At 42.4% G+C, this 27,866-nt stretch overlaps 1 protein-coding gene across 2 annotated transcripts; it reads left to right on the top strand.

The window, feature by feature from the left end:
- Positions 1–9,759: 9,759 nt before the first annotated feature.
- MSL3 (MSL complex subunit 3) lies at positions 9,760–27,311 on the top strand. 2 transcript variants are annotated; one of them, XM_007991021.3, is made up of 13 exons: positions 9,760–9,910; positions 11,337–11,419; positions 11,879–11,974; positions 12,308–12,408; positions 12,971–13,050; positions 13,599–13,721; positions 14,298–14,458; positions 15,236–15,394; positions 16,515–16,777; positions 19,626–19,735; positions 23,207–23,306; positions 23,668–23,752; positions 26,545–27,311. In XM_007991021.3, exons 1-13 carry the CDS (start codon positions 9,809–9,811, stop codon positions 26,642–26,644), a joined length of 1,563 nt encoding a protein of 520 aa, XP_007989212.2. In that variant the 5' UTR covers positions 9,760–9,808; the 3' UTR covers positions 26,645–27,311. The 2 variants fall into 2 exon arrangements, with proteins under 2 accessions (XP_007989212.2, XP_072869972.1); XM_073013871.1 differs by lacking the exon at positions 9,760–9,910 and adding an exon at positions 10,233–10,319.
- The last annotated feature ends 555 nt before the right edge of the window (positions 27,312–27,866 follow it).

Below are 27,866 nucleotides of genomic sequence, written 5' to 3'. Positions count from 1 at the left end.
AGCCTACAGAGTAGCTTGGACTAGAGGCATGTGCCACCACGCCTGGCTAATTTTTTAATTTTTTTGTTGTTGTTGTTAGAGATGAAGGTCTCACTATGTTGTCTGGGCTGGTCCTGAACTCCTGGCCTCTCGTGATCCTCAAACCTCTGTCACTCAAAGTTCTGGGATTACAGGCATGAACCACTGTGCCTGGCAACTTAGATTACAGTTTCTAAATGAAACTGTTTTATAAGTGATGGTTAGGTTTACCCTCCAGCACTCAAAGCCTATTTAACCCATAATATACATAAAGTATTAATAGTTCTATTTCAAATACACTGAATCATTTATTATGCAATATCGAAGAAAAAATGCTAGGCTTTAGGGATACATGTTTGTAAAAGATGACACAGCCCTCGGTCTCATAGAAGTTACAATTTAGTAGAAGAGACAAATAACTAAACAACCACACAAATGAATGTATGATGATGACCTGAGATGATGGCTATAAAATGAATGGACCAGTGGAGACATAATGAAACACCACAGCCTACACCTTGGGTCTGGAAAGACCAATGTGGCATCCAGGCAAAGGAGTAGAGGAAGAACATTCTGGAAAAGGTATTAAAGGAACTGGGACAAGGTCAGTGTGGGTGGTGTAGGGCAAGAGAGGAGGACAGTGGCATGAGAAAGGCCATGTCCAGACTATACTTTGCCTAGTGAGCCATACCATTTCTTTCTAATAGCAAAAAGAAGTCCCTGGGAGACTAAAAACAGTGCAGTTAGTATCATGATAGATTTACATATTAAAATAGTTCATCCTACCTACACTGTGAAAAAATATGCTACAGAATCTATGTGAAAAAAAAAGATGCTAGAGTCCAGTTGGATGCATGGCATCCAGTTAGAAGGTTTCTGCACTGATGAAGGAGAGGTGACAGTGGCTCACACCAGAGCGGCAGTAGTAGAGATGTAATAAAAGATTAATGAGCTAGAAAGCTACTTATGTGATAGGACCTGGTTAGGGATTACTGAGAGGGTTGAGAGAAAGGGGTTGTCTAGAATGACTACACATTTTCAGGGCTACTTAGGAAGTAGAACTGATTGAATGTTGGGGGTGAAGGAGAAAAATGAATGGGCAGTATCCAGATAGATATACAGCTTGAACAATAGGATGGATGGTGATATAGCCACTAACATCAACTGAGACACAGCAGGAGGCTTAGGAATAAAGGTGATGAGTTCCGTTTTGGACTTGTTGCATTTAGATACATTGGGTATCGAGATATGAGGCTAGCATATGATTACAGGATAGCACTCTGATACTTGAAGACTGGAGAAGAGATGTAGATATGGGGAATCATCATTTTGCAGGTTACACATGCCCCATCAGTGGGGTTGAGATGGGACTGTGAGGAAGTATGACTGTTAAGAAAATAGGGTTGCAGGTCTGATCACGTCTTGCATTAATTAATGCAGAGTCCAATTAATGAAAGTCCAAATTAACAAAAGAGTGCAACCTCTTTTCAGTAAAATGTTTATACAGTTCCCAATAATTTATACCTTGTCCATGCAATCTCCCTAGGTCTAACTGCTGGCTTGCCTCCAGGAAAGCAAAGTGACTGAGAATCAGATCCACTAGTCACCATTTTACTCTAATATAGTGAGATCGTGCATTGAGTGAAGAAAAGCAGAATTATTTTCAAATTTCAGCCTTTTTTTGCAATCTTACTGTTCCTGTCTGAGAACTGGTCTTTCACCATTCTTTCTACTACTGCGACATACCAACGTTTATGGAACAGTACACCCAAGCCAGGCTCATTGTTTACCACTTTCAGGAAACTATTTGCAAACCCGAGACGGGATTAGAACACTCATTATAGCTAACATTTATTTTTTTCATTATTAAACTTTATTGGGTATCAACAAAATGAAAAATTAGATTTGGTACAAATCTTGAGAAATAAACTTTTATTTCAAGCCTTGTTAAAAACATGTCTAAAATAATTTGGTTCACTTTCCTGCTTTCCAGAAAACCACTACATAAAATATTTGCTACATCTCAAGGTATTCAGAAGGTTCTATTCATTAGAACTCTTGGTTGCAAGTGACAGAAACCTACCTGAACAATAAGCTGCTTTCTTTCCACTTGAGTTGCTTTCTCCCTGTGTCTAAGTAGCAAGAACATGGAATAATTCTCATTGGGCTTGTATTGCACCAAGGTGCCTTTTTGCCCAATCACCTTGGTGAAGAGATGAGATATTGCCTTGGATCATGCCTGGGCCATCTACCCAACTTGTGGTCAGAAGGAAAGTTCTGCTACCAGAATAAAGAAGATGGCAAATTAACAAGACAGAATAATATAGTCACTACAACACAATTCACACGATGACGATGAGAATCCAGTACTTTGGTTGGCATGAAAAAAGAAGTGACAATACCTAAGAGTCATCACTGTGAATGATGATTGTCATTGGAGACATCAGAGTAAGATTAGGGGTGAGATTAAAAAAAGTAACTGTACATTCTTAGTATTTTTAAGGTTTTAAAGTCATCTTTGTAGTAAATTATTAATCTCTGGAAACTAAAATATGAAAATCATTTTCAGTTACTTTTTGATCTAAAAATTACCATTTTTAGTTTAGGTTTTACTACATATAATCCAAGTATAATGAAGGATAATTTAGGTCAATAATTTTTAATTTGATAATTGAGCTAATATTTTCATGATCCATTAGTCATAGACTCATATGGTAATTTCCTCATGAGATTCTGTATTAAAAAACAATGTCGGCCAGGTAAGGTGGCAAGTGCCTGTAGTCCCTGCTACTCAGGAGGCTGAAGTGGGAGGATGGCTTGAGGCCAGGAGTTTGAGGCTGTAGTGCACTATGATTGTGTCTGTGAATAGCCACCGCACTCCAGCCTAGGCAACATAGCAACACTTGTCTCTAAAAGAGCAAACAAACAAAAACTGTCTCCCCAAACAAAACAAAAAACAATGTCAATATGATATCTTACGAACATTAATTATAGATTTGAGTAAAAAGGAAGCTGTATCTAGCCACGGTTCCCGGCAGAACTGAAAGCTAATAATAAATACTCAATGTAGCTGATTCTTTGTACCACTCTTTCTTCAAAAACTTTTAAAAAAATTAATTACAAGGATGACAAAGCCACTTTTCAAATATGATAAAAACAGAGAATACTATTTTTAAGAGTCACTCACTGAAATGTGAACACTTAAATGACCAAGAAACTAATAATTTCCAGAATATGTTTCAACAGCAAAATTTGAAATTTATGTGTATTTTGTTCCCTGTCATGGTTCACCAACAGTTCATAATGTACAATTAATAGTAGTTTTATTGTTCATAATACATCGTCATTTTTATATGAAATTAGTCAAGGACAGTTGTTTTACTCAGAAATATCATGTGAGTCTTAAGTAAAGCAAATTTCAGGTGAATAAGACATTCAATCTTCCTTTTAAAATTCTTCTGCCAAATTTCAAATAGGCTTTAATGCTTTAGAGGTCTTGGCATTTGAAACAAGACCATGAAACTTGGTCATGTAGTTAACATTTTTTAAACCCGACTTCATATTTTGAACCTTTTTGAAAATGATTTTGTGTAAATTTCTCTGGAATTTCAGCTGTAAGGGTACTCTTCTAATCTGGCTTTTGTAGGTGATATGGTTCAATCTCATGAAGACTAAAATGATTATATGACTGCAAGTTCAGTACCCTTTTTAATGCAAAAATATTCTCTGTGTTTGTGTTAATTTGATATGTCACAGGTGCAGAAAGCATTGATTACGTAGCTGTACAAAGACAGAGTTATTTGAAACCTCCTTAGAGTTTTACAAGAGTTTTAAAAGCTTGTAAAACTTGGGATGTTAACAAATGGAGAAAGTGGGACATGAATATTAGATAGAACCAGATTGGAAAACACCTTGCCATTCTGACGTTTATTCACGCGCTACCTTGGGCAAGCCCCTTAACATTTCTGAGCCTTAGTTTTCTTGTTTTTAAGTGCAGATAATAATTATCTAGTTCAGAGGATTGTTTATGGGCTAAAAAATATGACAAGTGGAAAAGCTGGCATGTAGCCACTCAATAAGTAGTTGCAGTTATTATTTGGTTCTGTTAAATGGAATAAACCTCAACTTTGAATATTTAATCTTGAATAAGAAGCTTGAGGACCTAAAGTTATTTTTAAAGCTTATTACCTGAGCCAAATCTTATGCCCAAGGTGGCTTTACTCAAACTTGCCAATAGATGTAAATAATCATTCTCTCCATCTTCAAAAGTAACCACTGACCCTAAGTACAGTGTCACAAAAGTGCAAACTGACCACATTCTACAGCTCTGAATTCATCAGAACCCAATTATATCCTGAATGTTGCCCATTAAGGTTGTTGATCATACAACAGGAAAGCCTGACAAGTACCTTCCTCAGTTTACACCTGAAACAGAACACTGGGCTTCATCTGTACAGTAAGAATTTCAATTTTTGAATTCACAGATGCTGGAATTCCACTCTGATATTTCAATTCAACGAGTCTAAGCTGCAGCTGTAAAAAGCTCCTCAGATCACACAAATTGTGTTTTTTAATGTGTTTGTCTGTTACCATACTGTTCACAGTTTTTCTATGTTAGTAAATATCTTTCTACAACATAACTTTAAATGGCTTCATAATATAGGCATGCTGCTGGACTTTGTTTCAAACTTGTGATTACCTTCCAGTGCAAGATAGACATCATGTATGTTAATACTCTTGCTATTTATAAAGTGACAGTGACGTGAGTCTTGAATCTTACAGCCCAAGCCCAGTCACAACATTTTGCGGAGAGGAATGATTACCAGCATCATTGGCTTTGGTGTCAGCATGAATTCATGCCCCATCTTTGGACAAGTCAGTTAGCAATGCAGGTCCCTGTCTCTACCTCTGTTAAATGAGGATGATCATAATACCACCTCCTAAGGCTTCGAGAATGATTGAATCTGAATATGTCAAACGCTTAGCACAATGCCTACCACATAGCAAACACTCAATAAACCTTAATGATTGAGGAAAAACTAGGCAACCTTTGACATCCAGGAGCTGGCCAGGCATGCACAGCTGGGCCTGGCTATTCTACTGATCATAAACAATGTCATAGAATATCAGGTGAAACCACTTAGGGACCATGATGGAGCATGACAAGAACAAGACCACTCTAATCATGCCTGAACACAGGCAAAACACATCTACTGTCCAAACCACAAAATCCAAAACAGTCCCTGGCTAATATGAGTGACAGCCACTTCTTTACCAATCACAGCTTCAGTTGCAATCTGGTCTTTCCTCCTCCTAAGTAAGATGTAATCAAATATCGAACCCTAAAATCCCCTCTTCATGACACTAACAAATGCAGAGGAAAACCTTACTTCCTTAACTCCTTCCAAGGAGAATGGCTTCAAGCCACCAAATCACCTAACACAAGCTCAAGTCTTCCATTAAGCCTTTTCTAACTCCCTCACTGAGGCTCCTCACAACCTCCCATGGTGCGCCTTCTCCCTGGCTGAAATAAACAATACACAACTTGTTCAACTCAAGTTCAACAAGTGTGTTCCTAGTGGTCTTCGGTTGGAGGGCATTGACGGCAGTATTCTGGAACACTTTCTTCATAATATAACCACAATCTAGGTAGCTTGATTTTTCCCTTGGAATTACATCCCTATAACTTCTGAAGAATTAGGGGTGGAAGCCAAGAAGCAATGAAAGTCAACTCCACTAGACCTGAGAAGCACCAACAGAGATTAAGGATTAAGAAGCATTGCAAGTTTTGTAAAAGGATCACTATAACTTTTATCAGAATATTCGTTAACCACAAGATACCTTTTTAGGATGTAGGTCTGCATATTACCTAAGACCAAAGGAAGAAAAAAAAAATCTAATTGTAAGGTCATCCAGTTCTAAGGTCAAAGTTGTAAGGTCATAGATTGTTCTTAACTCTATAAATGGGTTGTTCCAGAAATTCATTTAAAGTTTGTTTCTAAGCTAAAACAGACATTCTAGTTGAAACCATATCATAAATGGTAACTAGGTTTACCCTTCATTCCCAAAGCCTACTGAATACTGAATACCTGTGAAACGATATTTCAAATGCAACATCAATTACGTCTACATGTCCATGGCAAAATGCATTCTCACCATCAGAAGTCTATCTCATCAGTGTCACCAAAATTAGCAAGAAACATCATGCCAGATGCCAATAACCTAACTCTACAACTGCAGGAGGGGCGTGACCAGGATGCTTTTGCTGCATGGAGGTTTATTATGTTACAGAGCAAGAAGTTTGGCGTTAGGCAGCAGGATTAGTTAATTCAGTGCGTCAGGGGCTCAACAGCTTCCCAGTGACCGAGGTGAGGGAGTGCCAGCCTTGGGCTCTCATTCTCAGAGCCTCGGTGATGATGGCCAGCTCCGTGGTGCCAAGGTGGCTACAGCACTGACATCTTCCCTAACCCCGCATTCTGACGCAGACGATAAAACGCAGTGAGGAAAAGGAGACTTTATGCCAAATGTATTTCTTTTGGAGGGAGGCAGGTGGAAAATATTTTCCAGAAGTACTCACAGTTCCCCATTTTAACTCGCTATGAGAATTTCTCATTGGCCAGGCGTGTATCACATGACCATACTTAAACCAATCACTGTAAGAGGAAGGGGATTGCCGGATTGGTTTAGATCAGTAGTTCTCAGCCCCGCCTGCACAGTGGAATCACCTGGGAACTTTGGAAACAAAATTCCAACTCCTGGCAACAGTATTTTAAAAAGTTTTCAAAGTTCCCCAGCTGTTCCAAATGTATACCCAGAAGTGAGTCCTACTGTATTAGCCCGATCAAGTTTCACTCCAGCCTGAGCCCTGGTGGAAGGTCTGCTCTGACAATGTGGGATGGCAAACACCTGAACAAAATTGGGCCTCTGCCAGCGGTGGGGGGTCGGGGGGTGGGACGCAACTAACTGGATCCGGCACTGCACTCACCTTGCTAAGAGAAGGAATTCCTGTAGGTCAGTGACCCCTAGGTGACCTATAATGAGAAATCAAAAAGATGTGTTATAAGATTTAATGGTTATCTTAATTCCAATAAAAACAAGACCACTCTAATCATGCCCGAATACAGACAAAACTACTGTACAAACCTCAAAAACTGGAAAATGAGGAAAACACCTAAGTTGCAATTCAAGACTGCTTTCCTCTCTGAGGCTTTTCCAGACACTCTCCCTCCTCCTAGAGAGAAGTAAGCTCTTGTGTCTCCTCTATTCCACACCAGCTTTATTAGGGTATGCACATAAGGCCTGAACTTGATTGCTTGCTGCTCTGCCCTCCTGAAATGTGCCCTCTGGGAGGACGGGGGTAATGTATGTATTCTACTTTGTGTGTCTAGCAACCAGCACACAGAAGGTCCAATAAATATTTGTTGAATGAGTGAATGAATGAATGACTGAATGGGGGACACGGAGAAACAGATAAGAAATGCCTGATGTTAAGAGCAAATATTTACCTAGCACTTATATGTCAAGCACTACGCAAAGCCATGTACACTGAATTGACTCATTGACTCCTAAAAAAACCCTACGATGTAGGAGCTACTATTTCCTTCATTTTAAACATGAACAAAGTGTATTACAAAGAGACTAACCACTTGTCCATGGTCACAAGCTAGAAAGTGACAACCATGGGACTGGGTCCTGGAGAGTGGTTTGCAGAGCCGGCCATGTTCTTAACCTTTACACCCGAGAGGAAAAATGATGCTCCTGCATTAAGGGTGTAGCCCTCTCTAATGGATCCTAATCTGGAGGAGGGCTGTAAGGGGTGCTGCCATTGGCAGGCTTTGTAACTTTTAGGTTCCTGAAGGCTTTTGCATTCTTGGACTTTTTAGAGGGACAGGGAAAGAGGAATTCCTCAATGACATAAAAAAGGGTGGAAATGGGGAGAAACAAAGGAAAGCATCTAAAATCCTAATCCTGAAAGGGTAAAGCCTGGAGCAGAACTCTCCAATCATGGGCAGGAAAAATAAAAAGGTGAATACTTCAATTATGGTTTACACAGAACGTGCAATTACATGTGCTTCCAAGCTGCCCCTGCCATTTGTGGGGACCACCACCATCTACTGTTCTCATCTCTGATAAACCACAACCTGGAGAGGAATCATGGTTCCAGTTCTAGTTTCTGCACTGTATTACCCCAAAGGCCGTTTGACCATCTTCCCCCAACCTTTAACTCCTCTGTATTGCCCTTATTCTGGCGGATGCAGCTATTACTCACCCAATTCCTTGAGCCAGAAAACCTGGAAGTCTCCCAAGATTCCTCCTTCCCTCTCCTTCCAATTGGCCTTCCTTCCTCTCCAACTGGCCACCGAGTTTTGTGGGTTCTATTTCCTAAATGAATCTGTTCATTCATTTCATATTGATTATGGGCCACGAATACGCCATGACTTGGATAAGACCCCTATCCCCAGCTTCAAAGAGCTTACCGTCTTAATGAGGGCATTTTGCAAATGAACAACCCATTCTACAGTACAGTGGTACACGCAAGAAAGGGAACGCAGAGTCCTGGGAGGGAACACCTCAGGGCTTTATGATTCATCTTGGGAAGCCTGAGGGCTTTTCTGCTGGCAACGCCCATGCTGAAATATGAAGGATGTATACCAGGAACCTGGTGAAGGAAGTGTGAGGAAGGGAAGCAAATGCAACTTTCTGGAGGCTAGAACAGAGTAGTGGAAGTTCACCAGGTCCGCAGAGATTAGCCTGGAAGCTGGTCTCCAGCCCGGTCCTAATCCAGTACCACTGCCCAAGGCTTTCCAAAACTCAAAAGAAAAAACCCAGCACCGTCCTTTCTGTCCCTGGAAGTTTGTCCTTCAAGTCTCCCATCACTTGTCATTCGTTCATCAAGTATTTACCTAACACCCACTCTGTACAGGTACCATATTGATAGCGGCCTCAAGGGTGCCTTCCATTTAGGGAATTTTCAGTCTATTGGAGCAGATAGACCGTGGGGGGCATTCCGGGGATGCTGGGGGCTGTGAGGTCACGCTAGAAGCTGACACTGAAGATGTCAACTACCCTTTAAGGACCCCTCTGCCTCACTGCCCACTGCTCACCCCGTCACTGGGGGCTCCAGGCCTGCCACCGGCTTGTCCTCTGAAGGGATAAGCAAGTGTTCTATTCACTGCCCGGAGTGCCCTTCTGCCCTCGCCCGAGGCCACTGCCCGCCTGGGGCCAGCTCCAGTGCTGCGTTCTCCTAGCGTGGCCACACTCATCGGCGCGCGGCTCTGCCAAGGGGGCTGACGCGGCGCGCACGGCCAGGGAGCTCTTGGGGGCAGACGCCTTCCAGCCTCCCGGCCGCCGGGTGCCTACTCCAGATCGGCTCTCTTCCTAGGCGCCTCCCACGCCCGGGCCGGAGAGCGGGCGCTCGGGGCGACGGACGACCCTGCGCGCACGTGGGCGCAGCCTGGAGGCCGCGGGGACCCTCTCCCATGGGGGCGACGGGAGACGTCCTGCCGGTAGACCTTGGCCAGGGGGTCGCGCTCCCCGCCCGCACCCCTCCCGAAGCCCCGGCGGGGACGTGCGGGGGCGCGCCCGGGCGGGAGCGCGCGCGCCAGGCGCCTCCGAGGTCCCCGCAGCGGCTCGGGGAGGGCGGAGGAGGGGCCGAGGGCGGGGCGGCCGCAGCCTCCGCCATTCCCGGCCCCCCCCGGCCGCGGCGCACCGCCTCCCCGCCCCCGCCCGCCCTCCCCCACAGCGCGCGCTCCGCCCGCCCCGGAGCCTCGCCCTCCGCCACGATGAGCAAATGAGCGCGAGCGAGGGCATGAAATTTAAATTCCACTCAGGGGAGAAAGTGCTGTGCTTCGAGCCTGACCCCACCAAGGCGCGAGTGCTGTACGATGCCAAGGTGCCGCCGCGGAGGGACAGGGAGGAGGCGCGGGCTGGGGGACCCGGGACCGAAGGCGGGGGCGGGGGCGGACGGCCGCGCGGAGCTGAGGGACCGGCCGGGCTCCTCGGCCTGCGAGGAGCGGTGCAGCCGGCAGGGGGCGCTCACAGGGCGCTGCGCCTGGGTGTCGGGGCGGGGTGTGGGATGCTTTCACTTCCTTCCGTCAGGCCGGGAGGCGCACGCGCGGTTGGAAGCCTCGCCAGTGCTTTGTCGCGTTACCGGGGCTACCGTTTGCGCCCCGGACTGCAACGGTGGCCGCTGAGGGAGGAGGCCTCTCGAATACGGTTTCTGTCTTCGCGTTAAATCTCTCCTCCTCTGCGGCCCAGTGCCGGGTGGGCTCCTGTGGGACGGCCCTGGCCGTCCGATCCAGGTTCTAATTCATAGTTCCACGGCGCTGGCCGCTGACTTGCGACGTTGTGTCCCTGGGACCCTAGTCCAGTTTAGGCCCCATCCTTCCTGTAGGCCGTGAACCCCACCCCGAGGGCAAGGTTGGCCCAGTGTTTTCGTACCCCAGGGCCTTGCAGCATTTGCGTTTTCAAACTCTGAAGGATTTACGTGGGTCTGACCATAGTTGATGGGAATCGCGCCCTGGGCGGGTCCACCTAAGTCTCCGAGAGCTGAGCCACATCTTGCAGCTCCTCAGAATTGGGTGGCGGGCAGGAGTTGGCAGCAGGTCTCCCAGTTCCCCAAGGAAAGCACCCAGGTGCTTTCATTTAAGAGACTTGGCTTCCTAGGGCCTCCTGGGCGAAGCCTTAGGCGGCAGAGACAAGGGCAGTCCCACGTGTGTCTTTGGCGATGTCTGGACAGCTCTGTCAATTAGAGATGCTAAAGGACATCCCTAAAGGGATGAGCATATTCTGCCTTCAGTTCCCTCCCCTGCTGCTCCTGTCTTCTAACCTCGTCTGCTGTCCCTCTTTCTCCTTGACCCCGAGCCTCCTCACGGGGCGACACGCCCCATCATTAGTCTTAGTTCTCTCTAGGGACATAACAGGGAGGGATTCCAGAGTCTCCAGCCAGCCATCCTGGCACTGGATATAGGGGAGCCCAGGAAACTACAACTCCCAGAGGTCTCAGGGCTGCAACTTTCATCTAGCCTGGACTCTTTCCTTAGTGACAAATCGGCCGGCCAATGGCTTCAGGAGCCTCACACTGTCTCACGCTCAGAGACCAATCACGGGGTGGTTGGACGGATGTTTCCTATTTTGAAGGCGTCCACTCGGGGAAAAAATGATAATTGAAAGGCAAAATATTTCAACCCAGCTCTCGGTCTAAAAGAGGAGAGAATGCTTTCTTTTCTTTAAAAAGGGGTCTATGAATTAGTTTTCCTGATGTAACTTCTAATTTTCTGTATGTCCTTTCATTTGTGGGGAATATTTCTTGGTTTCAGATTGTTGATGTTATTGTTGGGAAAGACGAAAAAGGCAGAAAGATCCCAGAATATCTGATCCATTTTAATGGTTGGAACAGAAGGTGAGTGAACTTGTTAAACCAGACTGAAAATTGATTGTCTTTGCAGCCCAGGAACTTTGCAGACTTCTTTTAAGTTTTAGAAACACTTGTAGAGAACTTTGTTTCATTTCCTGTTTTTACTTTGTAACACTGCAAACTTCTTTAAGTTTTAGAAACACTTGTAGAGAAGTTTGATTCATTTCCTGTTTTTACTTTGTTACCAGAACTTGCCTATTCTGAGGAATAGTTACTTTTAAGTCGATTGTATTTGAATTCTGTCTGGGTGATTCTGGAAACCCCAGTTGTTTCTCTGTCTGAATGAGTTACTTTTTCAGTTTATTTGCCTCCTGTTTGTGATTTTAAAATATTTAAATCGTTTTCTAAAATGTAATTCTGGGGCATTTCTATTGCTTTGAGGTACTTTTAGCCTTTGTTTTATATCAAACTAAAGTACTGAATTTTCCTTTTTTGTTCAATTAGCTGGGATAGATGGGCAGCCGAAGATCATGTGCTTCGTGATACCGATGAAAATCGTAGATTACAGCGTAAATTGGCAAGAAAAGCTGTAGCTCGCCTGTAAGAATACACAAATCAAGATATAAATGTTATCCAATGTGTTTTCTCTTAGTGTTTTAGACTTTTATGATAGTAATAAAATGACAAATACTTATTAAGTAATTTTACATATTTAAAGTGTGTAAGAGGAAGAGTGTTCCTATGGTATTCTAAATAACCTTAGTGATTTCAGATTGGTTATTGTATAATCTTCTGAAATGGAAATTACCATTTATGTTCTGAAGTTTAATGATTTTTCAAATGTATTTCATTGTTTATTATATCTTGTTTTGATCTCAGGACTCAAGAGTTCAATGTCAAAATTTATTTCAGTTGTTTGCTACTCTTTTTCAGGAGGAGCACAGGAAGAAAGAAGAAGCGCTGCAGGTTGCCTGGTGTTGACTCTGTCTTAAAAGGCCTCCCCACTGAAGAAAAGGATGAAAATGATGAAAACTGTGAGTAGCTTCACTTCATTTTCTTTGGCTGAAAGAACTTCCACCTAGACCGAGAGAAGGATTCATTGAAATTCTAGACAGGGAAACACTTCAAGCTCATTATGTATAATATTTGCTCCATTTATTTTTGACAATTAAAGTAGCAGTCAATATAAGTCGATAAGTCAGTAATAGCACCTTAGCAGAGTCATGCTTGTGACTGCTGCCCTCTCAGCCAGCATCTTTGTACAAACCCCTCACGGGTGTGTTCTCATGGGATCTGTTCTCTTTTTGGCACCTCCCAGACCTTAGTCCCATTTATGAATGCAATAGGAAACTGTAGGATCCTAACTGACAAAACACTTTCCGATCATTAGCTTGTGTGATTTTTGCATCTGTTGAAATTGGTTGTCAAAATAAATTTCTATTGTGAAAGATACAGCATTTGTGTTTGGCATTTAAAAATACATGGAATTGCAGTTTGTTATTTCCAGTAGCACCCGCACTACAGGTGAAGATCTGTAGACATAAGGGTTGGTGAAGTATATAATGCAAGTTCACCAGATGCTTTTGTTTCACCTAGCATTAAGCAGTTCCTCTGACTGTAGTGAAGACAAGGATGAAGAAATAAGTGAAGAAAGTGATATTGAAGAAAAGACTGAGGTGGTATAAAGTTTTTATTGTAAAAACTTTCTCTTTGTTGTATATTTTGGTGGTAAAAGTTCACGGTGAAATACTCCAGTTGTGAATTGTTTTCTAAAGATACATCTTTTAAACCAATAATGTAAATTTTTATCTGACATTTAAAGAAAAACAACCCTTATAGTCACCGTATGAGTCTCTCAGTGGCTCTTTATGCCCCTAAAATGTTTCCACAAATTATAGTTATCTGTCTTTCCAGTCAAATAATTTGTTTTATAATGATAAATTTCTTTTAATGGAGTCTACAGACTGTGATGTCTTCTGCCTGCCTCCAAAGTTAGTATAAATCCGACTGGTAAACTTAAATGGGAAAGAAATGAAATACATATTTGCATTGTGTTTAGTGCCGCCAAACAAGTTAACTTTTGGCCGTTAACATACTTTTAATTAGAACACCTGGCATACTATGATTATTGAGGATTAGCTGGGTTTGTTTCATAGCAGGCCTTCCTTGGATATTGACTCTCCTACTGTTTTAAATAGTTAAAAATGGAATTTTGATATTGCAGAAAGAAGAACCAGAGCTTCAAACAAAAAGAGAAATGGAAGAAAGAACAATAACTATAGAAATCCCTGAAGTTCTGAAGAAGCAGCTGGAGGATGATTGTTACTACGTTAACAGGAGGAAACGGGTATGTAGGGAGAATGCATAAAACATTGATTTGTTTGGCATTTTCATTTTGCCATATTTTGCAGTCATAGACGTAAGCAATAACGAATTTTGGAGGAATGAAATTTATATTTTTCAGCTTTGTACTGAGTCAGGTTTTAAAGTTCTCTGCCAGTGGTGCTGTGCAGCTGATTAAATTATAACTCACACAGCCCTGGCTGCCCATTAGGGTTGTGTTGGGAGCTTTCCAGAATCCTGCTGCTTGTGCTTCAGCCCAGAAGTTAAGAATTAATTGATCTGTGGTGGAGCCCAACTGCAGGTATACTTGAAGGAATCCCCCAGGTTGTTCTAACAGATCACTAAGCTTAAGAATCACTGCTTACATCTATTCAAAAAAGTAATATTGTAATCAACATAAGGTTATGATCAGTAGAGGAAAAAAGATCAAAGAGATTGCAAACATATTTAAGAAGTTCTATTCAAACAGAATTGGCTTTGCTTTATTTTTGAGTTAAAAAATGGTACAGACATGACCAGTGTTTCTTGGAATATGTGGTTTGTTACATTAGGATGCATAAGTCTATGTTTTTGTTAACAGTTAGTGAAACTTCCATGCCAGACCAACATCATAACGATTTTGGAATCCTATGTGAAGCATTTTGCTATCAATGCAGCCTTTTCAGCCAATGAGAGACCTCGTCACCATCACGTTATGCCACATGCCAACATGAACGTGCATTATATCCCAGCAGAAAAGAAGTGAGTACTGGCATGTTTGGTATTTTGCGGTTCTCTCTGTATTAGAGAGGTGGCTTCCATTTAGAATAGGTGACACTTGTCTCTTCTCAGTTATTTTGAATTCATTTAATGTTTAATAATTGATAATTCATTGAATCATCTAATATTAAAACCTTGTCACTTTTGTGAAATCTTCAGTACTTCAATAACTATTTACACATCTGACATGGATGCATTGAAAGTGCACTGCCTTAGCACAGAGACAGTTTTTTCGGTGATACTGTTTAGGGCAAGAACTTTCCTTGAGAAGCACCAGAATGGGCAGTAAGGATTTCTCAAAGCTTGTTTACAAACAGATTTTCATTCCAGTCAGAGAAAGCTTCCTTGTATCCTGCCTGGCATGCATGACCCAGCTGGACAAGAGGCAGAAAGGTGGAGTGTTGGAGTTAAAGCAAGGGTTAGGGGTTCACTAGGGTCAAGCTGTTTCATTTTGCAGTGATAGGGGTGTGTCCACCTGTCCACTTTTGCAGCACGGGCTGCTGGACACCTCTGTGGCCTTGAACGTATTTATTTGTGTTTAGTGGGGTAAGGTAAAGTCACTGCTGTACTTTCTGCACTTATGTTTTCCTATGTAATCTTGACAGCTACAAATCCATTTCATTTTGTGTGTACGTAGGTGTAATATATAATGATTAGATTTCAAACTGCCCTATTAAAAATCGGCAACTTCATTGTGAAATTTTGGAAAGTACCTCTTACTTAATTGTGTCTGTAATCTCTTCTTTTTAATCCTGCCAGTGTTGACCTTTGTAAGGAGATGGTGGATGGATTAAGAATAACCTTTGATTACACTCTCCCGTTGGTTTTACTCTATCCATATGAGCAAGCTCAGTATAAAAAGGTGACTTCGTCTAAGTTTTTTCTTCCCATTAAAGAAAGTGCCACAAGCACTAACAGGTAAGTTATATAGCCTGCACTTTCACCCTCACATGTCAGCAGTACAATAATCAGATCCTTATTTTGAAGAGTTCAGTCTGATAGTGTGGACCAACATGTTTGGAGGAGGGAAGGAAATGAAAATGTGTGTCCTGGAGGTTTTCTTTTTTTTGTGGGTAAGCTAAGTCATCATTTCACTTTCATATGGCTCTGGCAGATTTTACCAAGTGAAGACCCCAGCATAAAGAACTTAGGTGGGATGATGAGCAGCTACCCCATTTTTTTGGAAGATGGTAGGGGGTGGGGTGAAGAGAGCACAGGCTGAGGAGAGTGGAAGGGGCAAGTTTGAATTGAGCCCCCTCATTGGCTGTTTGTGTTAGTGGCAGAGGTTCCTTAGGAGCCTCCTTCTTTTGCAGGTGTGGAATGGACTGAAGGCAAGCCTAGCTAGTAATATTAAATGGGAATGTTCACACAGGGCCTGCAAACTTTGGCCTTCAATAAAAGTTACTTCTGTTCTTCCTCTGCGATGTCACCACTTTTCCTCCCTCAGTTACCAAGCATGCTCTGTTCTTTTTTGAGAGGACAGGGAGGGGGATCCTGCAACCTAAAGTCTTTCCCTTAATCTCTGTAAGGTATTGTGCTCGCTCCCTCTTGCCTCTCTTCCTGAGAGAGTGGTGTGTTCTCATGATTTCCATTCATCTGTCTCCTCTGTTAACCACTTATTGTCTGCCTTCATCTACTGCTGTGCTGCAAAACTGCCTGCAGGTGAACTGATAACCTCCCACTTGCAGCGTGCTGCCCTTTGCCTTGGCCACCTTGCCCTGCCCTCCCTTTCTCCCTCTGCTTCATGGCTATTGGCTCCCCAGCTTCTCTTTCCGCCTGGCCACCATCTCCTCTCAGCCATCCTTCCTTTGGTAGCTTCTCTCTCCTTTCCCTTTCCCCATGTCAGTTTCACTCCAGGTGAGAGGCCTGCAGGACTCACTGGGGGTGCCTTGCAGAGTTATGGAGAGGGTCCAAGTGACTTATGTACATATTTACAACCCTCCTGGAGTAGAGAGAGCATTTCGTGTCTTCAGAAGCACTCCATGTTCTGGAAAGGCCCTTTGAGCCAGCTGTGTGTGACATTCTCCATCTTCCCTAGGAGCCAGGAGGAACTCTCTCCCAGCCCGCCTTTGTTGAATCCATCCACGCCACAGTCCACAGAGAGTCAGCCGACCACTGGTGAACCAGCCACCCCCAAAAGGCGCAAAGCTGAGCCAGAAGCATTGCAGTCTCTGAGGCGGTCCACGCGCCACAGTGCCAACAGTGACAGGCTTTCTGAGAGCAGCGCTTCACCTCAGCCCAAGCGCCGGCAGCAGGACACGTCCACCAGCATGCCCAAGCTCTTCCTGCACCTGGAAAAGAGTAGGTTCATTCTCGGGTGCTCCAGGCCGGGGAGAGCCAGCGTGTACCTTGTGCCTAGTCAGTGCCAGGCATGGTGCTGAGGTTACGTGTTTATGTACAGTGCGTGTGATTCCCGTGTCCAAAGTGCTGTTAATGCTGCCTGCTTCCTGGAGCTGTAGACAGTTGAAGCACCTGGCGCAGACTGCAGTGCAGCTGTGGTGGAGGCAGGACTGGGCTGTTTCCTCAGCCTTTTTTTGCCATCACTCTACCGATTGTGAGCAAATTGAGTTATCAGAATTCTATATATTGTGTAGCTAGGCCTAACGAAGCATTCAAAATGAGCAATTCTAATGGGTTGTTTAGCTTTTTGTTTTCTTTGTACTCTATCTCCGTAGTCTCTCCATTCTAAAGTTAATTTGGAAAGGTCTGTCCTAAAATATCAAAGTAAGAATGTTCAGATTTCCATAATCTCTTCTTACCTCCTCTCAGTCCAACTCAAACTCCATCAGATCTGCTCACCTTGATTTTCAGCTGGAATGTTTCAATGGGCAAAATAAATTAGACAAGAGTTTACTTTCTTTTTTCCCAAAATACACATAGGTTGATTTGCTGTAGTATAAAACTTAGAAGTAAGCCACTGCTAATTAATCATTTTAAACTGTCAAAAACTGTGAAAACAGGTGTCATGAATCAGATACAATTACTGTGGAAACTAACATTAGCTATCATACACTAACCAGGCATTTTTTTCCCAAATTAATTAAAATCTGGTTGTTTAGCCTGTGCTAATGAAGCGCTCTTATTAGGACTATTCACTTTACATTGAAGATCTCATTCACAAATCAAATACAGGGTGCTCTGTGCTTATATGCTTCCACCCTTGACTGCCAACAACGTGTGAAATGGAAAGTTGATGGCAGCAGGGCCGACGATGCCACCTGGTGCCTAGTGGGCTCAGTGAGTTAGGAAGTCAGCAGTAGGGGAGGCAGCTTGCATGCCTGTCCACCGGTACACTGTGTGGAGGTGGAAACAGCTACAACAGCAGGTGCCAAGCACCCAACTGCAGAGATGGAAGCCTAGTGGCTTTCCTTTCACAGAGCTCAGCTGCTCGCAGGCTGTGAAATCTAAGACACCCCTCATAAATATCAAAAACACCTCCAAAGCTAAGGTCAGTGTAAAACTATTTGGAGTCGAATCCCCATGCCCCAGTAGGCATATCTTGTGTATGACCTGTGCCCTGTTCTTCCCTCAGCCCCTCCTGCTGTGCTGACTCCTTCAGGGGTCCTTCTAAGCGTCATCCTGTTGGAACTCCCAAAACTGTCATCACAGTGCCATTCTGTGTTCAGGTGCCTGTTTCCTTGTGTACATCCTGTCCCTGCCATATCATAAGGTCCTGAGAGAAGGGACTGACTTGTTGATTGTGTCAGCCCATCACAGCTCAGTTTTGGGGCATAGTTCCAGGTGCGTGAAAGTATTTGCTGATTCTTTGAAAATTGAGAAAGCTCAGAAAGGCAGAGTTGAAGAAGACATATCTTTAAGAGAAGCCCTTTGAATAATCAAGTGCTAAAACAAAGTCAGGTGCTTTTTAAAAACAGCTTGATTGAGATATAATCCACATACCTTAAAATTCACACATGTAAAGTTTTTAGTGTCTCCAGACACAGTGGCTCATGCCTGTGAGACTGGGGCAGGAGGATCACTTGAGGCCAGGAGTTCAAGATCAGCCTGGGCAATATAGTGAAACCCCATCTCTTAAAGAAAAAAATAGCCAGGTGTGATGATGTGCACCTATAGTCCCAGCTACTTGGGAGGCTGCAGCTGTGGCTATGGCTGAGGCTGAAAGGAGGATCGCTTGAGGCCCAGAGTCCAAGACTGCAGTGAGCTCTTATTGGGCCACTGCAGTCGAGCCTGGGCGACACAAAGAGACCACACTGTCTGATAGATAACTAACAAAATAATTTCAGTTGGGCAAAACTAAAGAGTTGGGCAACCATCACTGAAATCAGTTTCAGACATTTTCACCACTCCAAAAAAGAAACCCCACATCGACTAGCAGTTACTCATTTGCCTCTCCCTATGTCCCCTGACAACCATTAATCTATTTGTCTCTATAGATTTGCCAGTTTGGGGCATTTCATATAAATGGAATCATCTGTATGTAAGTGGGTAATAAGGATTGGTTGATTGAAGATTGAAAAGGGTCAGCTGGGAAAATTTTTAAAAAGACAGTGTTTTTAAAAGTGCTACAAAATAAAGTGCTATCTTTTTCTGTTTCTCTTTGTATTTTTTATTTTTTTATTTGTATTTATTGATGTGAAATTCACATATAAAATTAACCATTATAAAGTGAATAATTCAGTGGCACTTAACAGCTTTATTGACACATCCACATATACAGTTCAATCCAATAGTTTTTAGTGTATTCACAGAGTTGTGCGATCATCTGCACAGTCAATTCCAGAACATTTTTAGCACCCCCAAAAAGAAACCCCATACCCAGTAGCAATCACTCCCCACCTCGCCTTCTGCAAGCTCCTGGCAACCACTAAGCTGCTTTCGGTCTCTCTGGATTTGCCTACCCTGGGTATTTCATATAAATGGAAACATAGTATGTAGCCCTTTGTGATTGGCTCCATTCACTAAGTCTAGTCTTTTAAGGTTCATCCACATTGTAGCATGTGTCAGTGCTTTATTCCTTATTTTTTTAACCAAATACAATTCAGGTGCTGTTATAAAAGGAAAGTCTTATTGTTAAAGGTTGGTACTTTCTGAGAACCAAGTTTAGATTTATGTTCTGCAGTTTTTAACAGTCTTGAGGCAGTCTTTAATTCAGTTGCTGTGTGAATAATTTCATGTTTTTCTTTGGAAGAAACACCTGTGCATAGCAGATCATCTTCACCTATTCCTCTGACTCCTAGCAAGGAAGGGAGTGCTGTGTTTGCTGGCTTTGAAGGGAGAAGAACTAATGAAATAAATGAGGTAAAGAATGTTTGATGTTTGTTCCCAATGGTTCCTTCATTTGTGATTACTTTGATTCTATAGGTGGAAGTCAAGGTTCTTGAAGCATCATGTTGCTATTACTGTAAACATTAACAAAATTGTACGTAAGATTATGCTTAACACTGTGGGTTTTGGTTTCTAAAGCGAGAAAATTGTTAGGATTTCAGCCCTACACTGACAATTATCTTTTAAATAAGTGCAATTATTGAAATGCCAGTATTTTTACTTTATAGAACAGATGTCAATACACTTTTTCCACAGAGGGCCAGAGGGTAAATACTTTAGGCTATTTGTGGGCCATATGGTGTCTGTCAAGGTTACTTAACTCCAAAAGTAGCCACAGATAGTATGTAAATAAAATGAGTGTGCTATATTCCAATAAAACTTGATTTATGGACACTGAAATTTGACTAGCATTTAATTTTCATGTGTTTGAAAATTTTGTTTGTTTTTCAATCATTTAAAAATATAACATCCACTCTTAGCTTGTGGGCAATATAGAAACAGGCAGTAGTTGGGCGGGCTGTGACCAGCAGGCTGTAGTTTTCTGACTCCAACTTTAAATACTTGATTTCCCTCCATCATTAACAGTAATACCAATAGCCGTCCCTTCAGGGATGTGCTCTAGGCCACCACTGTGCCAGACACTTGAACCCAATTACTTTGAATTCTCGAGATCAGTCTTGCCACCAGATTTCCACTTGATAGATGGGAAAACTTTTCATTTTAAAACTATTTTTAAGGCCCATTAGGTGATCTGTAGGTGGTGAGTTTGTCAGGGATTCTAAAGACGTCCCAGTCTATCAGCAAATTCTGTGAAAGTCTCCTAGGAGGTGAGATTTCTTTTTTTTTTTTTTTTTGTTTTTTTTAAAGTGAGTAGGAGTTGCACAGGGGAAAATGGCTTTGCTAGGCAAAGAACATTTTTTTTGACACAGGGTCTCACTCTCATGCTGTCACCCAGGCTGCAGTGCAGTGGCAGGATGTTAGCTCACTGTAGCCTCCACCTCCTGGGCTCAAGCGATCCTCCTGCCTCAGCCTCCCGAGTAGCTGGAACTACAGGCTCATGACACTATGGCCTGGCTAATTTTTGCATTTTTTGTAGAGACTAGGTTTTGCCATGTTGCCCAGGCTGGTCACCAACTCCTGAGCTCAAGTGATCCTCCCACCTCTGCCTCCCAGAGTGCTGGGATTACAGGCATGAGCCATGTGCCCAACCTAGGCAAACAGCACTTTATGATGGGAAGAGAGGTCACAAAACTTTCTTCCAGATGATAACTATCTTCCGTAGTGTGTACCCTAAGGTCTCTCCAGAGACTGCTCAACTCTGCTGTTCCAGCAGCAAAGCCATAAACAAAGGGATGTGGCTCTGCCTTAAACAAAGGGGTATGGCTCTGTGTGCTGCCCCCTCAATTCATTCATGGACACTGAGAATTTAATGTCTCATGATTTTCACATATCACAAAATATTATTATGATTTTTTTTCCCCAACCATTTTGAACATACAAGCATTGGGCTGGACTTGCCCAGGGGCTACAGTTGGCTGACCCCATAGAGAATCTAGAAAGCCTAATTTGTGTTATGATGATTGTTGAGGGTAGGTTAGGAAATCCCTAGTTCAAGCAGTCTCTGACACGCCCATTTTTCAGATAAGAATGCACTACGAATTTTATTATTGAAGGGAAATCGTGAATTTAAGGGGCATCTGAGTTGTCAAGGGCCATTCCCACGCTGATCTGCAGTGTGAATGCGCCATCTAGTGGTTATAGGTACAGCTGCAACTTACAGTTTAAAAGTGCTTTCTGGGAAATGGTTGGGGTTCAGGCGACTCTCACAAGGACTCATGAGACCTTCGTGGATTCCCACCTTCTTACGTACCTCTACCACCGTATTTTTTGACCAGGGCTCTTTCTCTCAGTACCAGTCACTGCTCCACAGTACTAGGGGCTGGTCTGGGCCAGCACATGCCAGTAAAGACCCATCGATGGTTCCCATACATACCCCATTGGGAATTCCCCCGACTAGAAACCTACTGTTTTCCCCCTGGAAAATGTGTCTTCATAAGTAGAAGGTTATAAACTGCCTTGAAACACAGAATTGAGTGAGTGAGGTAGAGCCAGATGACCTGCTTTTGTACATGCCAAGTGCTGTTCATGCCTCTGAGATTGCAAAGTCCTGTATGTTTCCTTTGAGTCACTTTCAGAATGGTTCCAAAGCTTCAGCTGTGTACACTGGGCAGGTGCTGGGGATGTTGTAAAGTTGCTGGAACGATCCCTTCCCTCAGTGCTCCACAGTGCAGAAGTGGGCGCTGCTGGTGGAGACCTAGGGGAGAATCTAGGCCTGGCTAGGCAGGGGCCGAAGTGAAGCTAGGCCTTTGTCCTGGATCCTTCAGGGCCACCTTGGTGCTTATTAGCTTCTGGCAGTTTCATGTTGTTAAACTGACTATATCAGCATTTCTGAGTTTGTGGGGGCACCTTTCTGCTTTGTCTGCTGAAGGGCTTTCTGCAGTCTGACTGTTTCCATATTGAATATGATGTCCCAAAAGCCAAAGTAGCAGCTGAGTAGAGTAGGCTCTGGTTCTATAATTTACTGAACTACTTTTACGGAAATTCATCAGAGATTTTTGAAATGCAACTCTCCCTTTAACAAAAGCCCCAAGTCCACCCACAGTTCAGAAATTCAGAATGAAGACAAATCAGTTATCAGGTTTGAAGTCTGTTTCAGTTGATTCAAGGATTAAAAAATTCAAATTCGTTTCCATAATGAATCTAACAGCCAGAAATTAAGGAATCTTGAAACAACAGTAATACTATTCAGAACATCTATGGATTACTTTTTAATGCTTCATTCTGTCTCTAGTGCAATAGGATTTTCTTTTTCCTGGGTGGGGGGAGGGAAGGAGGGGCAGAGTTTCACTTTTGTCACCCAGGCTGGAGTGCAGTGGCACAACCTTGGCTCACTGTAACCTCTGCCTCCCCAGTTCCAATGATTCTCCTGCCTCAGCCTCCCAAGTAGCTGGGATTACAGGTGTCCACCACCACACCTGGCTAATTTTTTGTATTTTTAGTAGAGATGTGGTTTCAATGTATTGGCTAGGCTGGTCTCAAACTCCTGACCTCAGGTGATCCACCCATCTTGGCCTCCCAAAGTGCTGGGATTACAGGTGTGAGCCATCGCGCCTGGCCATGCAGCAGGATTTTCAATAAAGGGGCTAAAGAACCCAAACAGCGTTATTTATAGGGAATAACTGTTGCGAGTTAAGAAATTAAAGACTTTCTTAATCTATTTTAAGTGTTTTTGCCTTTCATCTTTGTTTTTTGTAAGCTTGTGTTTATTTTGATACAATGGCTTATTTTTTCCCCTCTACGTACAATTTACTATCATAATTGTTAGGTGGTTGGAAGTGTCTCCATTAAGAGTGACAAAAACAATTCAATTCGTGCTTTTTCCAGGTCCTTTCCTGGAAACTTGTGCCTGACAATTACCCGCCAGGTGACCAGCCGCCTCCACCCTCTTACATTTATGGGGCACAACATTTGTTGCGATTGTTTGGTAAGAATCCTGGTTCCTGCTTTCTTTCCATTTTTCATTTTGTATTCTCTTGTTAGCTTTCTATACACCTTGTGGTTTGGGCTATAATTGTCTAAGAAATTTGGGGATCTAAGAAAAATCAAAGGTAACCTATCAAAGAAAAGGCACTGAATGAATCTTAAATTTCATAAAAATTATGTTTGTAATATTTGTACTGCTATACTGTCTTTGTTCAGTAAGAGTTTGGGGTTTTGTTTGATAATGTGGATGTTAATTTCAGTTCCAATAGAGATAAGGAGGGGCCCAGACCTTCCCTGAGTGAATCCTATGCATTGTCAGATTCTACTAATTGTGAATGGTTTTACCTTTATTTTTAATGCAGTGAAACTTCCGGAAATCCTTGGAAAGATGTCCTTTTCTGAGAAGAATCTGAAGGCTTTATTGAAGCACTTTGATCTCTTTTTGAGGTATTTTTATTACTTTGTCAAAACTTACATCTGTTGCCATATATGTGGCTTCTCTGAACTTCTCTTTAGCACATAGGGAAGTCAGCTCTGTGGTATTTTAAATAGTAGAAGTATTACCTAAGTATGGTTGGTTCTAACCGTAATGGGAATTAAGAGTGGGTTTTTTTGGTATTTCTTTTTTCCATAATTTCTCTGGTTTCTGAGTTAGGGGCATTCATTGTACAGAGGTGAAGTTTTTTTGTCTCACTAGAAGAATTTAATTAAAAAACCTTATACATAGAAAATAAATTTTCTAAAGTAGAAGTGATTGAGATTGATGATAATTTAGTTTTACATTTTTTTATTCAACAGTACCTCAAGCGTTGGACTTTCCTTTGTTGCATGTACATAAACTAATGTAAATAGTAGCATGTATAGGCTGGATTTTGGTGTTTAGAATTAAAAGACCCCTCGTCTGTGTTGTCATGTATGAATTCAGACAAAGGTATTGTTTCCTGCAGCTGACAAAGCCAGTCATTTTTTTTATCTAATAGGATCATTTGACCTGAGGCTCTGCTGTGTCCTCTCCCTTCCAGATGATGCCTGTGGACCACTTCCTCTCCTTGGCCTTCAAGGCTAGTCATTCCCCTGCCTCACCCAGCTCATCCTGGCTACCTGACTTTGTTTCTTCCTTCTCTTTAAGGAGCATCTCTTCCTTGTATCCAGGCCCCACCCTGACTCATCAAAGTAGGATTTACCACAGAGTGGAGAGCATCCCAGCCAGGGAAATTGTCTTGTGGTTTTAAGAGATCCTTTCATGTAGGCATTTTGAATAAAATGTCCATGAGTGAAATTAGACTTTACAACATTCTCTTGGAAACAAGTTTCCAAAATACCCTCTTCCCTCCCAGCCTCTTCCTCAACAAAACCCACAACTCTGTTTGGCATAAAATTTTATAAACTGAAATCAAATAGTGCCAAGAAAATAGAAGAGTCAGCTGCAGGATAGCATAGGAAATCCTGCTTATTTTGATGCATACCTAATACAAAATAGAAATTAGAATTTTAGGAAGTAACTTAGGAGGATTTATTAATAAACCTAGTAAGAGGTTTTAAAAATGTATTCGAAGATAACAACCAGAATCAATGGACTCAATGATCATAAAAAGAGTACACTCATAGAAGAAAATGAGTTAGCTATCCAGTGAGTTCTGACTCAATTTATACTAAAGAAGGTTTGTACATTTTTAGGAATTTGGGCAGGTGGGAGTCACTGGGAAGCAAGCATAAGGCTAATGTGCTTATTAGTGAATAATGCACATGTGAGAATGTCTTAGCCCTCCATGGAAAAATCAGTTGAATTTTGAGTCAAGATATCATCTGTGTATTGCAGACTCTTGAATGACCAGCACATTTTTTAACATCCGTCTTCATACATATGAGTCTTTTCTATGTCTTGGTACTGTCAGCTAGAACTGTAACATCTTTTGGCATGGCAAATTAGGACACCAAATGCCATTATTAGTTGTTCTGTTCAATTTTTGTATGACTTTGCTCATATAAATGATGTACATTTCTCAAGTGAGATTTATTGTTTATGATCGTTTTTTATTTTTTATTTTATTTGCTTCTTTTTTTTTTTTTTTTTTTTTTTTTTTTTGAGACAGCGTCTCGCTCTGTCGCCCAGGCTGGAGTGCAGTGGCACGATCGTGGCTCACTGCAAGCTCCGACTCCCAGGTTCACGCGATTCTCCTGCGTCAGCCTCCCAAGTAGCTGGGACTATAGGCACCCGCCACCACGCCTGGCTAATTTTTTTGTGTTTTTAGTAAAGATGGAGTTTCACTGTGTTAGCTAGCATGTTCTCGATCTCCTGACCTTGTGACTGCCCGCCTCGGCCTCCCAAAGTGCTGGGATTACAGGTGTGAGCCACCGTGCCCAGCCTATAATCTGTTGTTTTTTTTTTGTTATTTTGTTTTTTTTTTTTTTGTCTATTTATTGCATTTTTTTTTAAAATTTATTTATTATTATTATACTTTAAGTTGTAGGGTACATGTGCACAACGTGCAGGTTTGTTACATATGTATACTTGTGCCATGTTGGTGTGCTGCACCCATCAACTCGTCATTTACATCAGGTATAACTCCCAATGCAATCCCTCCCCCTTCCCCCCTCCCCATGATAGGCCCCGGTGTGTGATGTTCCCCTTCCCGAGTCCAAGTGATCTCATTGTTCAGTTCCCACCTATGAGTGAGAACATGCGGTGTTTGGTTTTCTGTTCTTGTGATAGTTTGCTAAGAATGATGGTTTCCAGCTGCATCCATGTCCCTACAAAGGACACAAACTCATCCTTTTTTATGGCTGCATAGTATTCCATGGTGCATATGTGCCACATTTTCTTAATCCAATCTGTCACTGATGGACATTTGGGTTGATTCCAAGTCTTTGCTATTGTGAATAGTGCTGCAATAAACATACTGTTGTTTTTAATAGTTTGTTTGAACAACAGAAAAATGTAGAAACATTCACGGGCTTCCCCCCGCCACAGAAGTGTTTATATAACCAGACTGCCACCTAGTGGAGTGTAGGTTCTGTTTCCATCTGTACACTTGATGATGGTGAAGGCATTCAGATAAGTAGTAATTCACATAGAAGCTGGATAAGTGCAGTGAAAATAATATAGAGAGGTCAAAATTATAGTCATTTTTTTTCTTCCTAATACCAAAAAAACAGTTGAAATGTTAGTAGGTTGAAAGTCAGTATTTTGCTATTTAGTCCTTAGTATGGTGCTCATTGGGGCTATTTTTTCTTTTCAGGTTTTTAGCAGAATACCATGATGACTTCTTCCCAGAGTCGGCTTATGTCGCTGCCTGTGAGGCACATTACAGCACCAAGAACCCCCGGGCAATTTATTAAAATGTTGATGGTTCTGTAAGAGCAACTGCTCTGTCTAGTTTGGCGCTCTGGGTTCCAGGTGAACAACTTAACAAGGTGGTGGGTCTTTACCCACAGCACAAACACGGTGCCCACCTTGGGGCTCTGTTGTTTGAGTTGCCCACATACTGCAGTTATTCTGTTAGGAATGATTCCCTGGGTGCCTGAAAGTGCTCTGACACGACACTTGTTACTGTGCAGGCCGTCTGTGATGGCAAGGAAAAAGCAACTATGTTCACAGTGAAAGGTTCGTGGAATAGGTTAGGCCATTTCAGTAGACATTGCAGTTAGTTAGCAAGAACCACGTTGTCTCTTTATGTTTTATTTTTTATTTTTTGCAAATTGGTTTTATTTTTTTGATGAAGCTGAGCAACTCTGTCCAACAAGGTTTAGTTTGTACTTGGAAACCACAAAGTAGTCTCAAAGTATTTTAGAGGGAATCGATATTGATGGCAAAAGAAAATTTGCAGCTATACATTTGCTTCTAACGGTTCCCTCTCTGTGAAACATTATTTTTGGTGATCTAAAGAAAGCATTGCCTTTCTTGTTTGAGATTTTAGGGCTATACTTTGTTGTGTAATGTTATGGTTCCCTTTCTGTAAAATGTTATTTTTGGTGATCTAAATAAAGCCTGTCTTGTTTGAAAGAACCAGGAGAGAGAGTTTTCACTCTGGCCTTGTCCTCTTTAATGCAGGATAACAGTGGGGTAACCTTTTGACTCGTAACTTTAGGTTTCATTTTGTTTTTCCTTTGTGCCTTTTTTGTTAAATCCCTCTTTGGTTTTGCCTCACTTGGCAGCAGGACCAGACAGTGGTTCCTAGAAGTTTCTGCAGTTCTGTGCTGTCTTGTTGCTGCATTGTGGGCTCATCTGGGGCCAACCCCAGTTTATCCTCCTCCTCCCTCATTACCAACTGACAGTCTCTGCAGTCACTCCTCTAATCCTTATTTTAGTCTCACATGCCTCCCCCATCTTCAGATGTTTTAGAAAGTTCTAACTTCGTAGAAAGGGTATCAGTATCATACCAGCATTGAATATAGCACGTGCTTTGTAACTCAACTCAGCAGACCTTAACTTCCAAAGACCACTGGTTGTGAACAAGGGCCACAAGGATTTTTTTAAAAATCTGTAGATGGTTTCATCAAAGTGACTTATGCATACACTGACCAATGAGAATCAATACTGTGCACTTAATTGCTAAGTTAG

This window comes from Chlorocebus sabaeus, chromosome X, assembly GCF_047675955.1.
Source record: "Chlorocebus sabaeus isolate Y175 chromosome X, mChlSab1.0.hap1, whole genome shotgun sequence".
Lineage (NCBI taxonomy): Eukaryota > Metazoa > Chordata > Mammalia > Primates > Cercopithecidae > Chlorocebus > Chlorocebus sabaeus.
Note: the sequence above shows the minus strand (reverse complement) of the source record. Positions and strands in the feature narration are given on the sequence as shown.

What these genes read in the sequence shown, in the direction of transcription:
- MSL3 (XM_007991021.3), top strand. Translation starts at nt 9,809, where the DNA reads ATGAGCGCGAGCGAGGGCATGAAATTTAAATTCCACTCAGGGGAGAAA. An exon ending in TTTAATGGTTGGAACAGAAG is followed by an intron (nt 11,420 to 11,878) that starts GTGAGTGAACTT and finishes TTGTTCAATTAG; the next exon opens with CTGGGATAGATGGGCAGCCG. An exon ending in ACGTTAACAGGAGGAAACGG is followed by an intron (nt 13,722 to 14,297) that starts GTATGTAGGGAG and finishes TTTTGTTAACAG; the next exon opens with TTAGTGAAACTTCCATGCCA.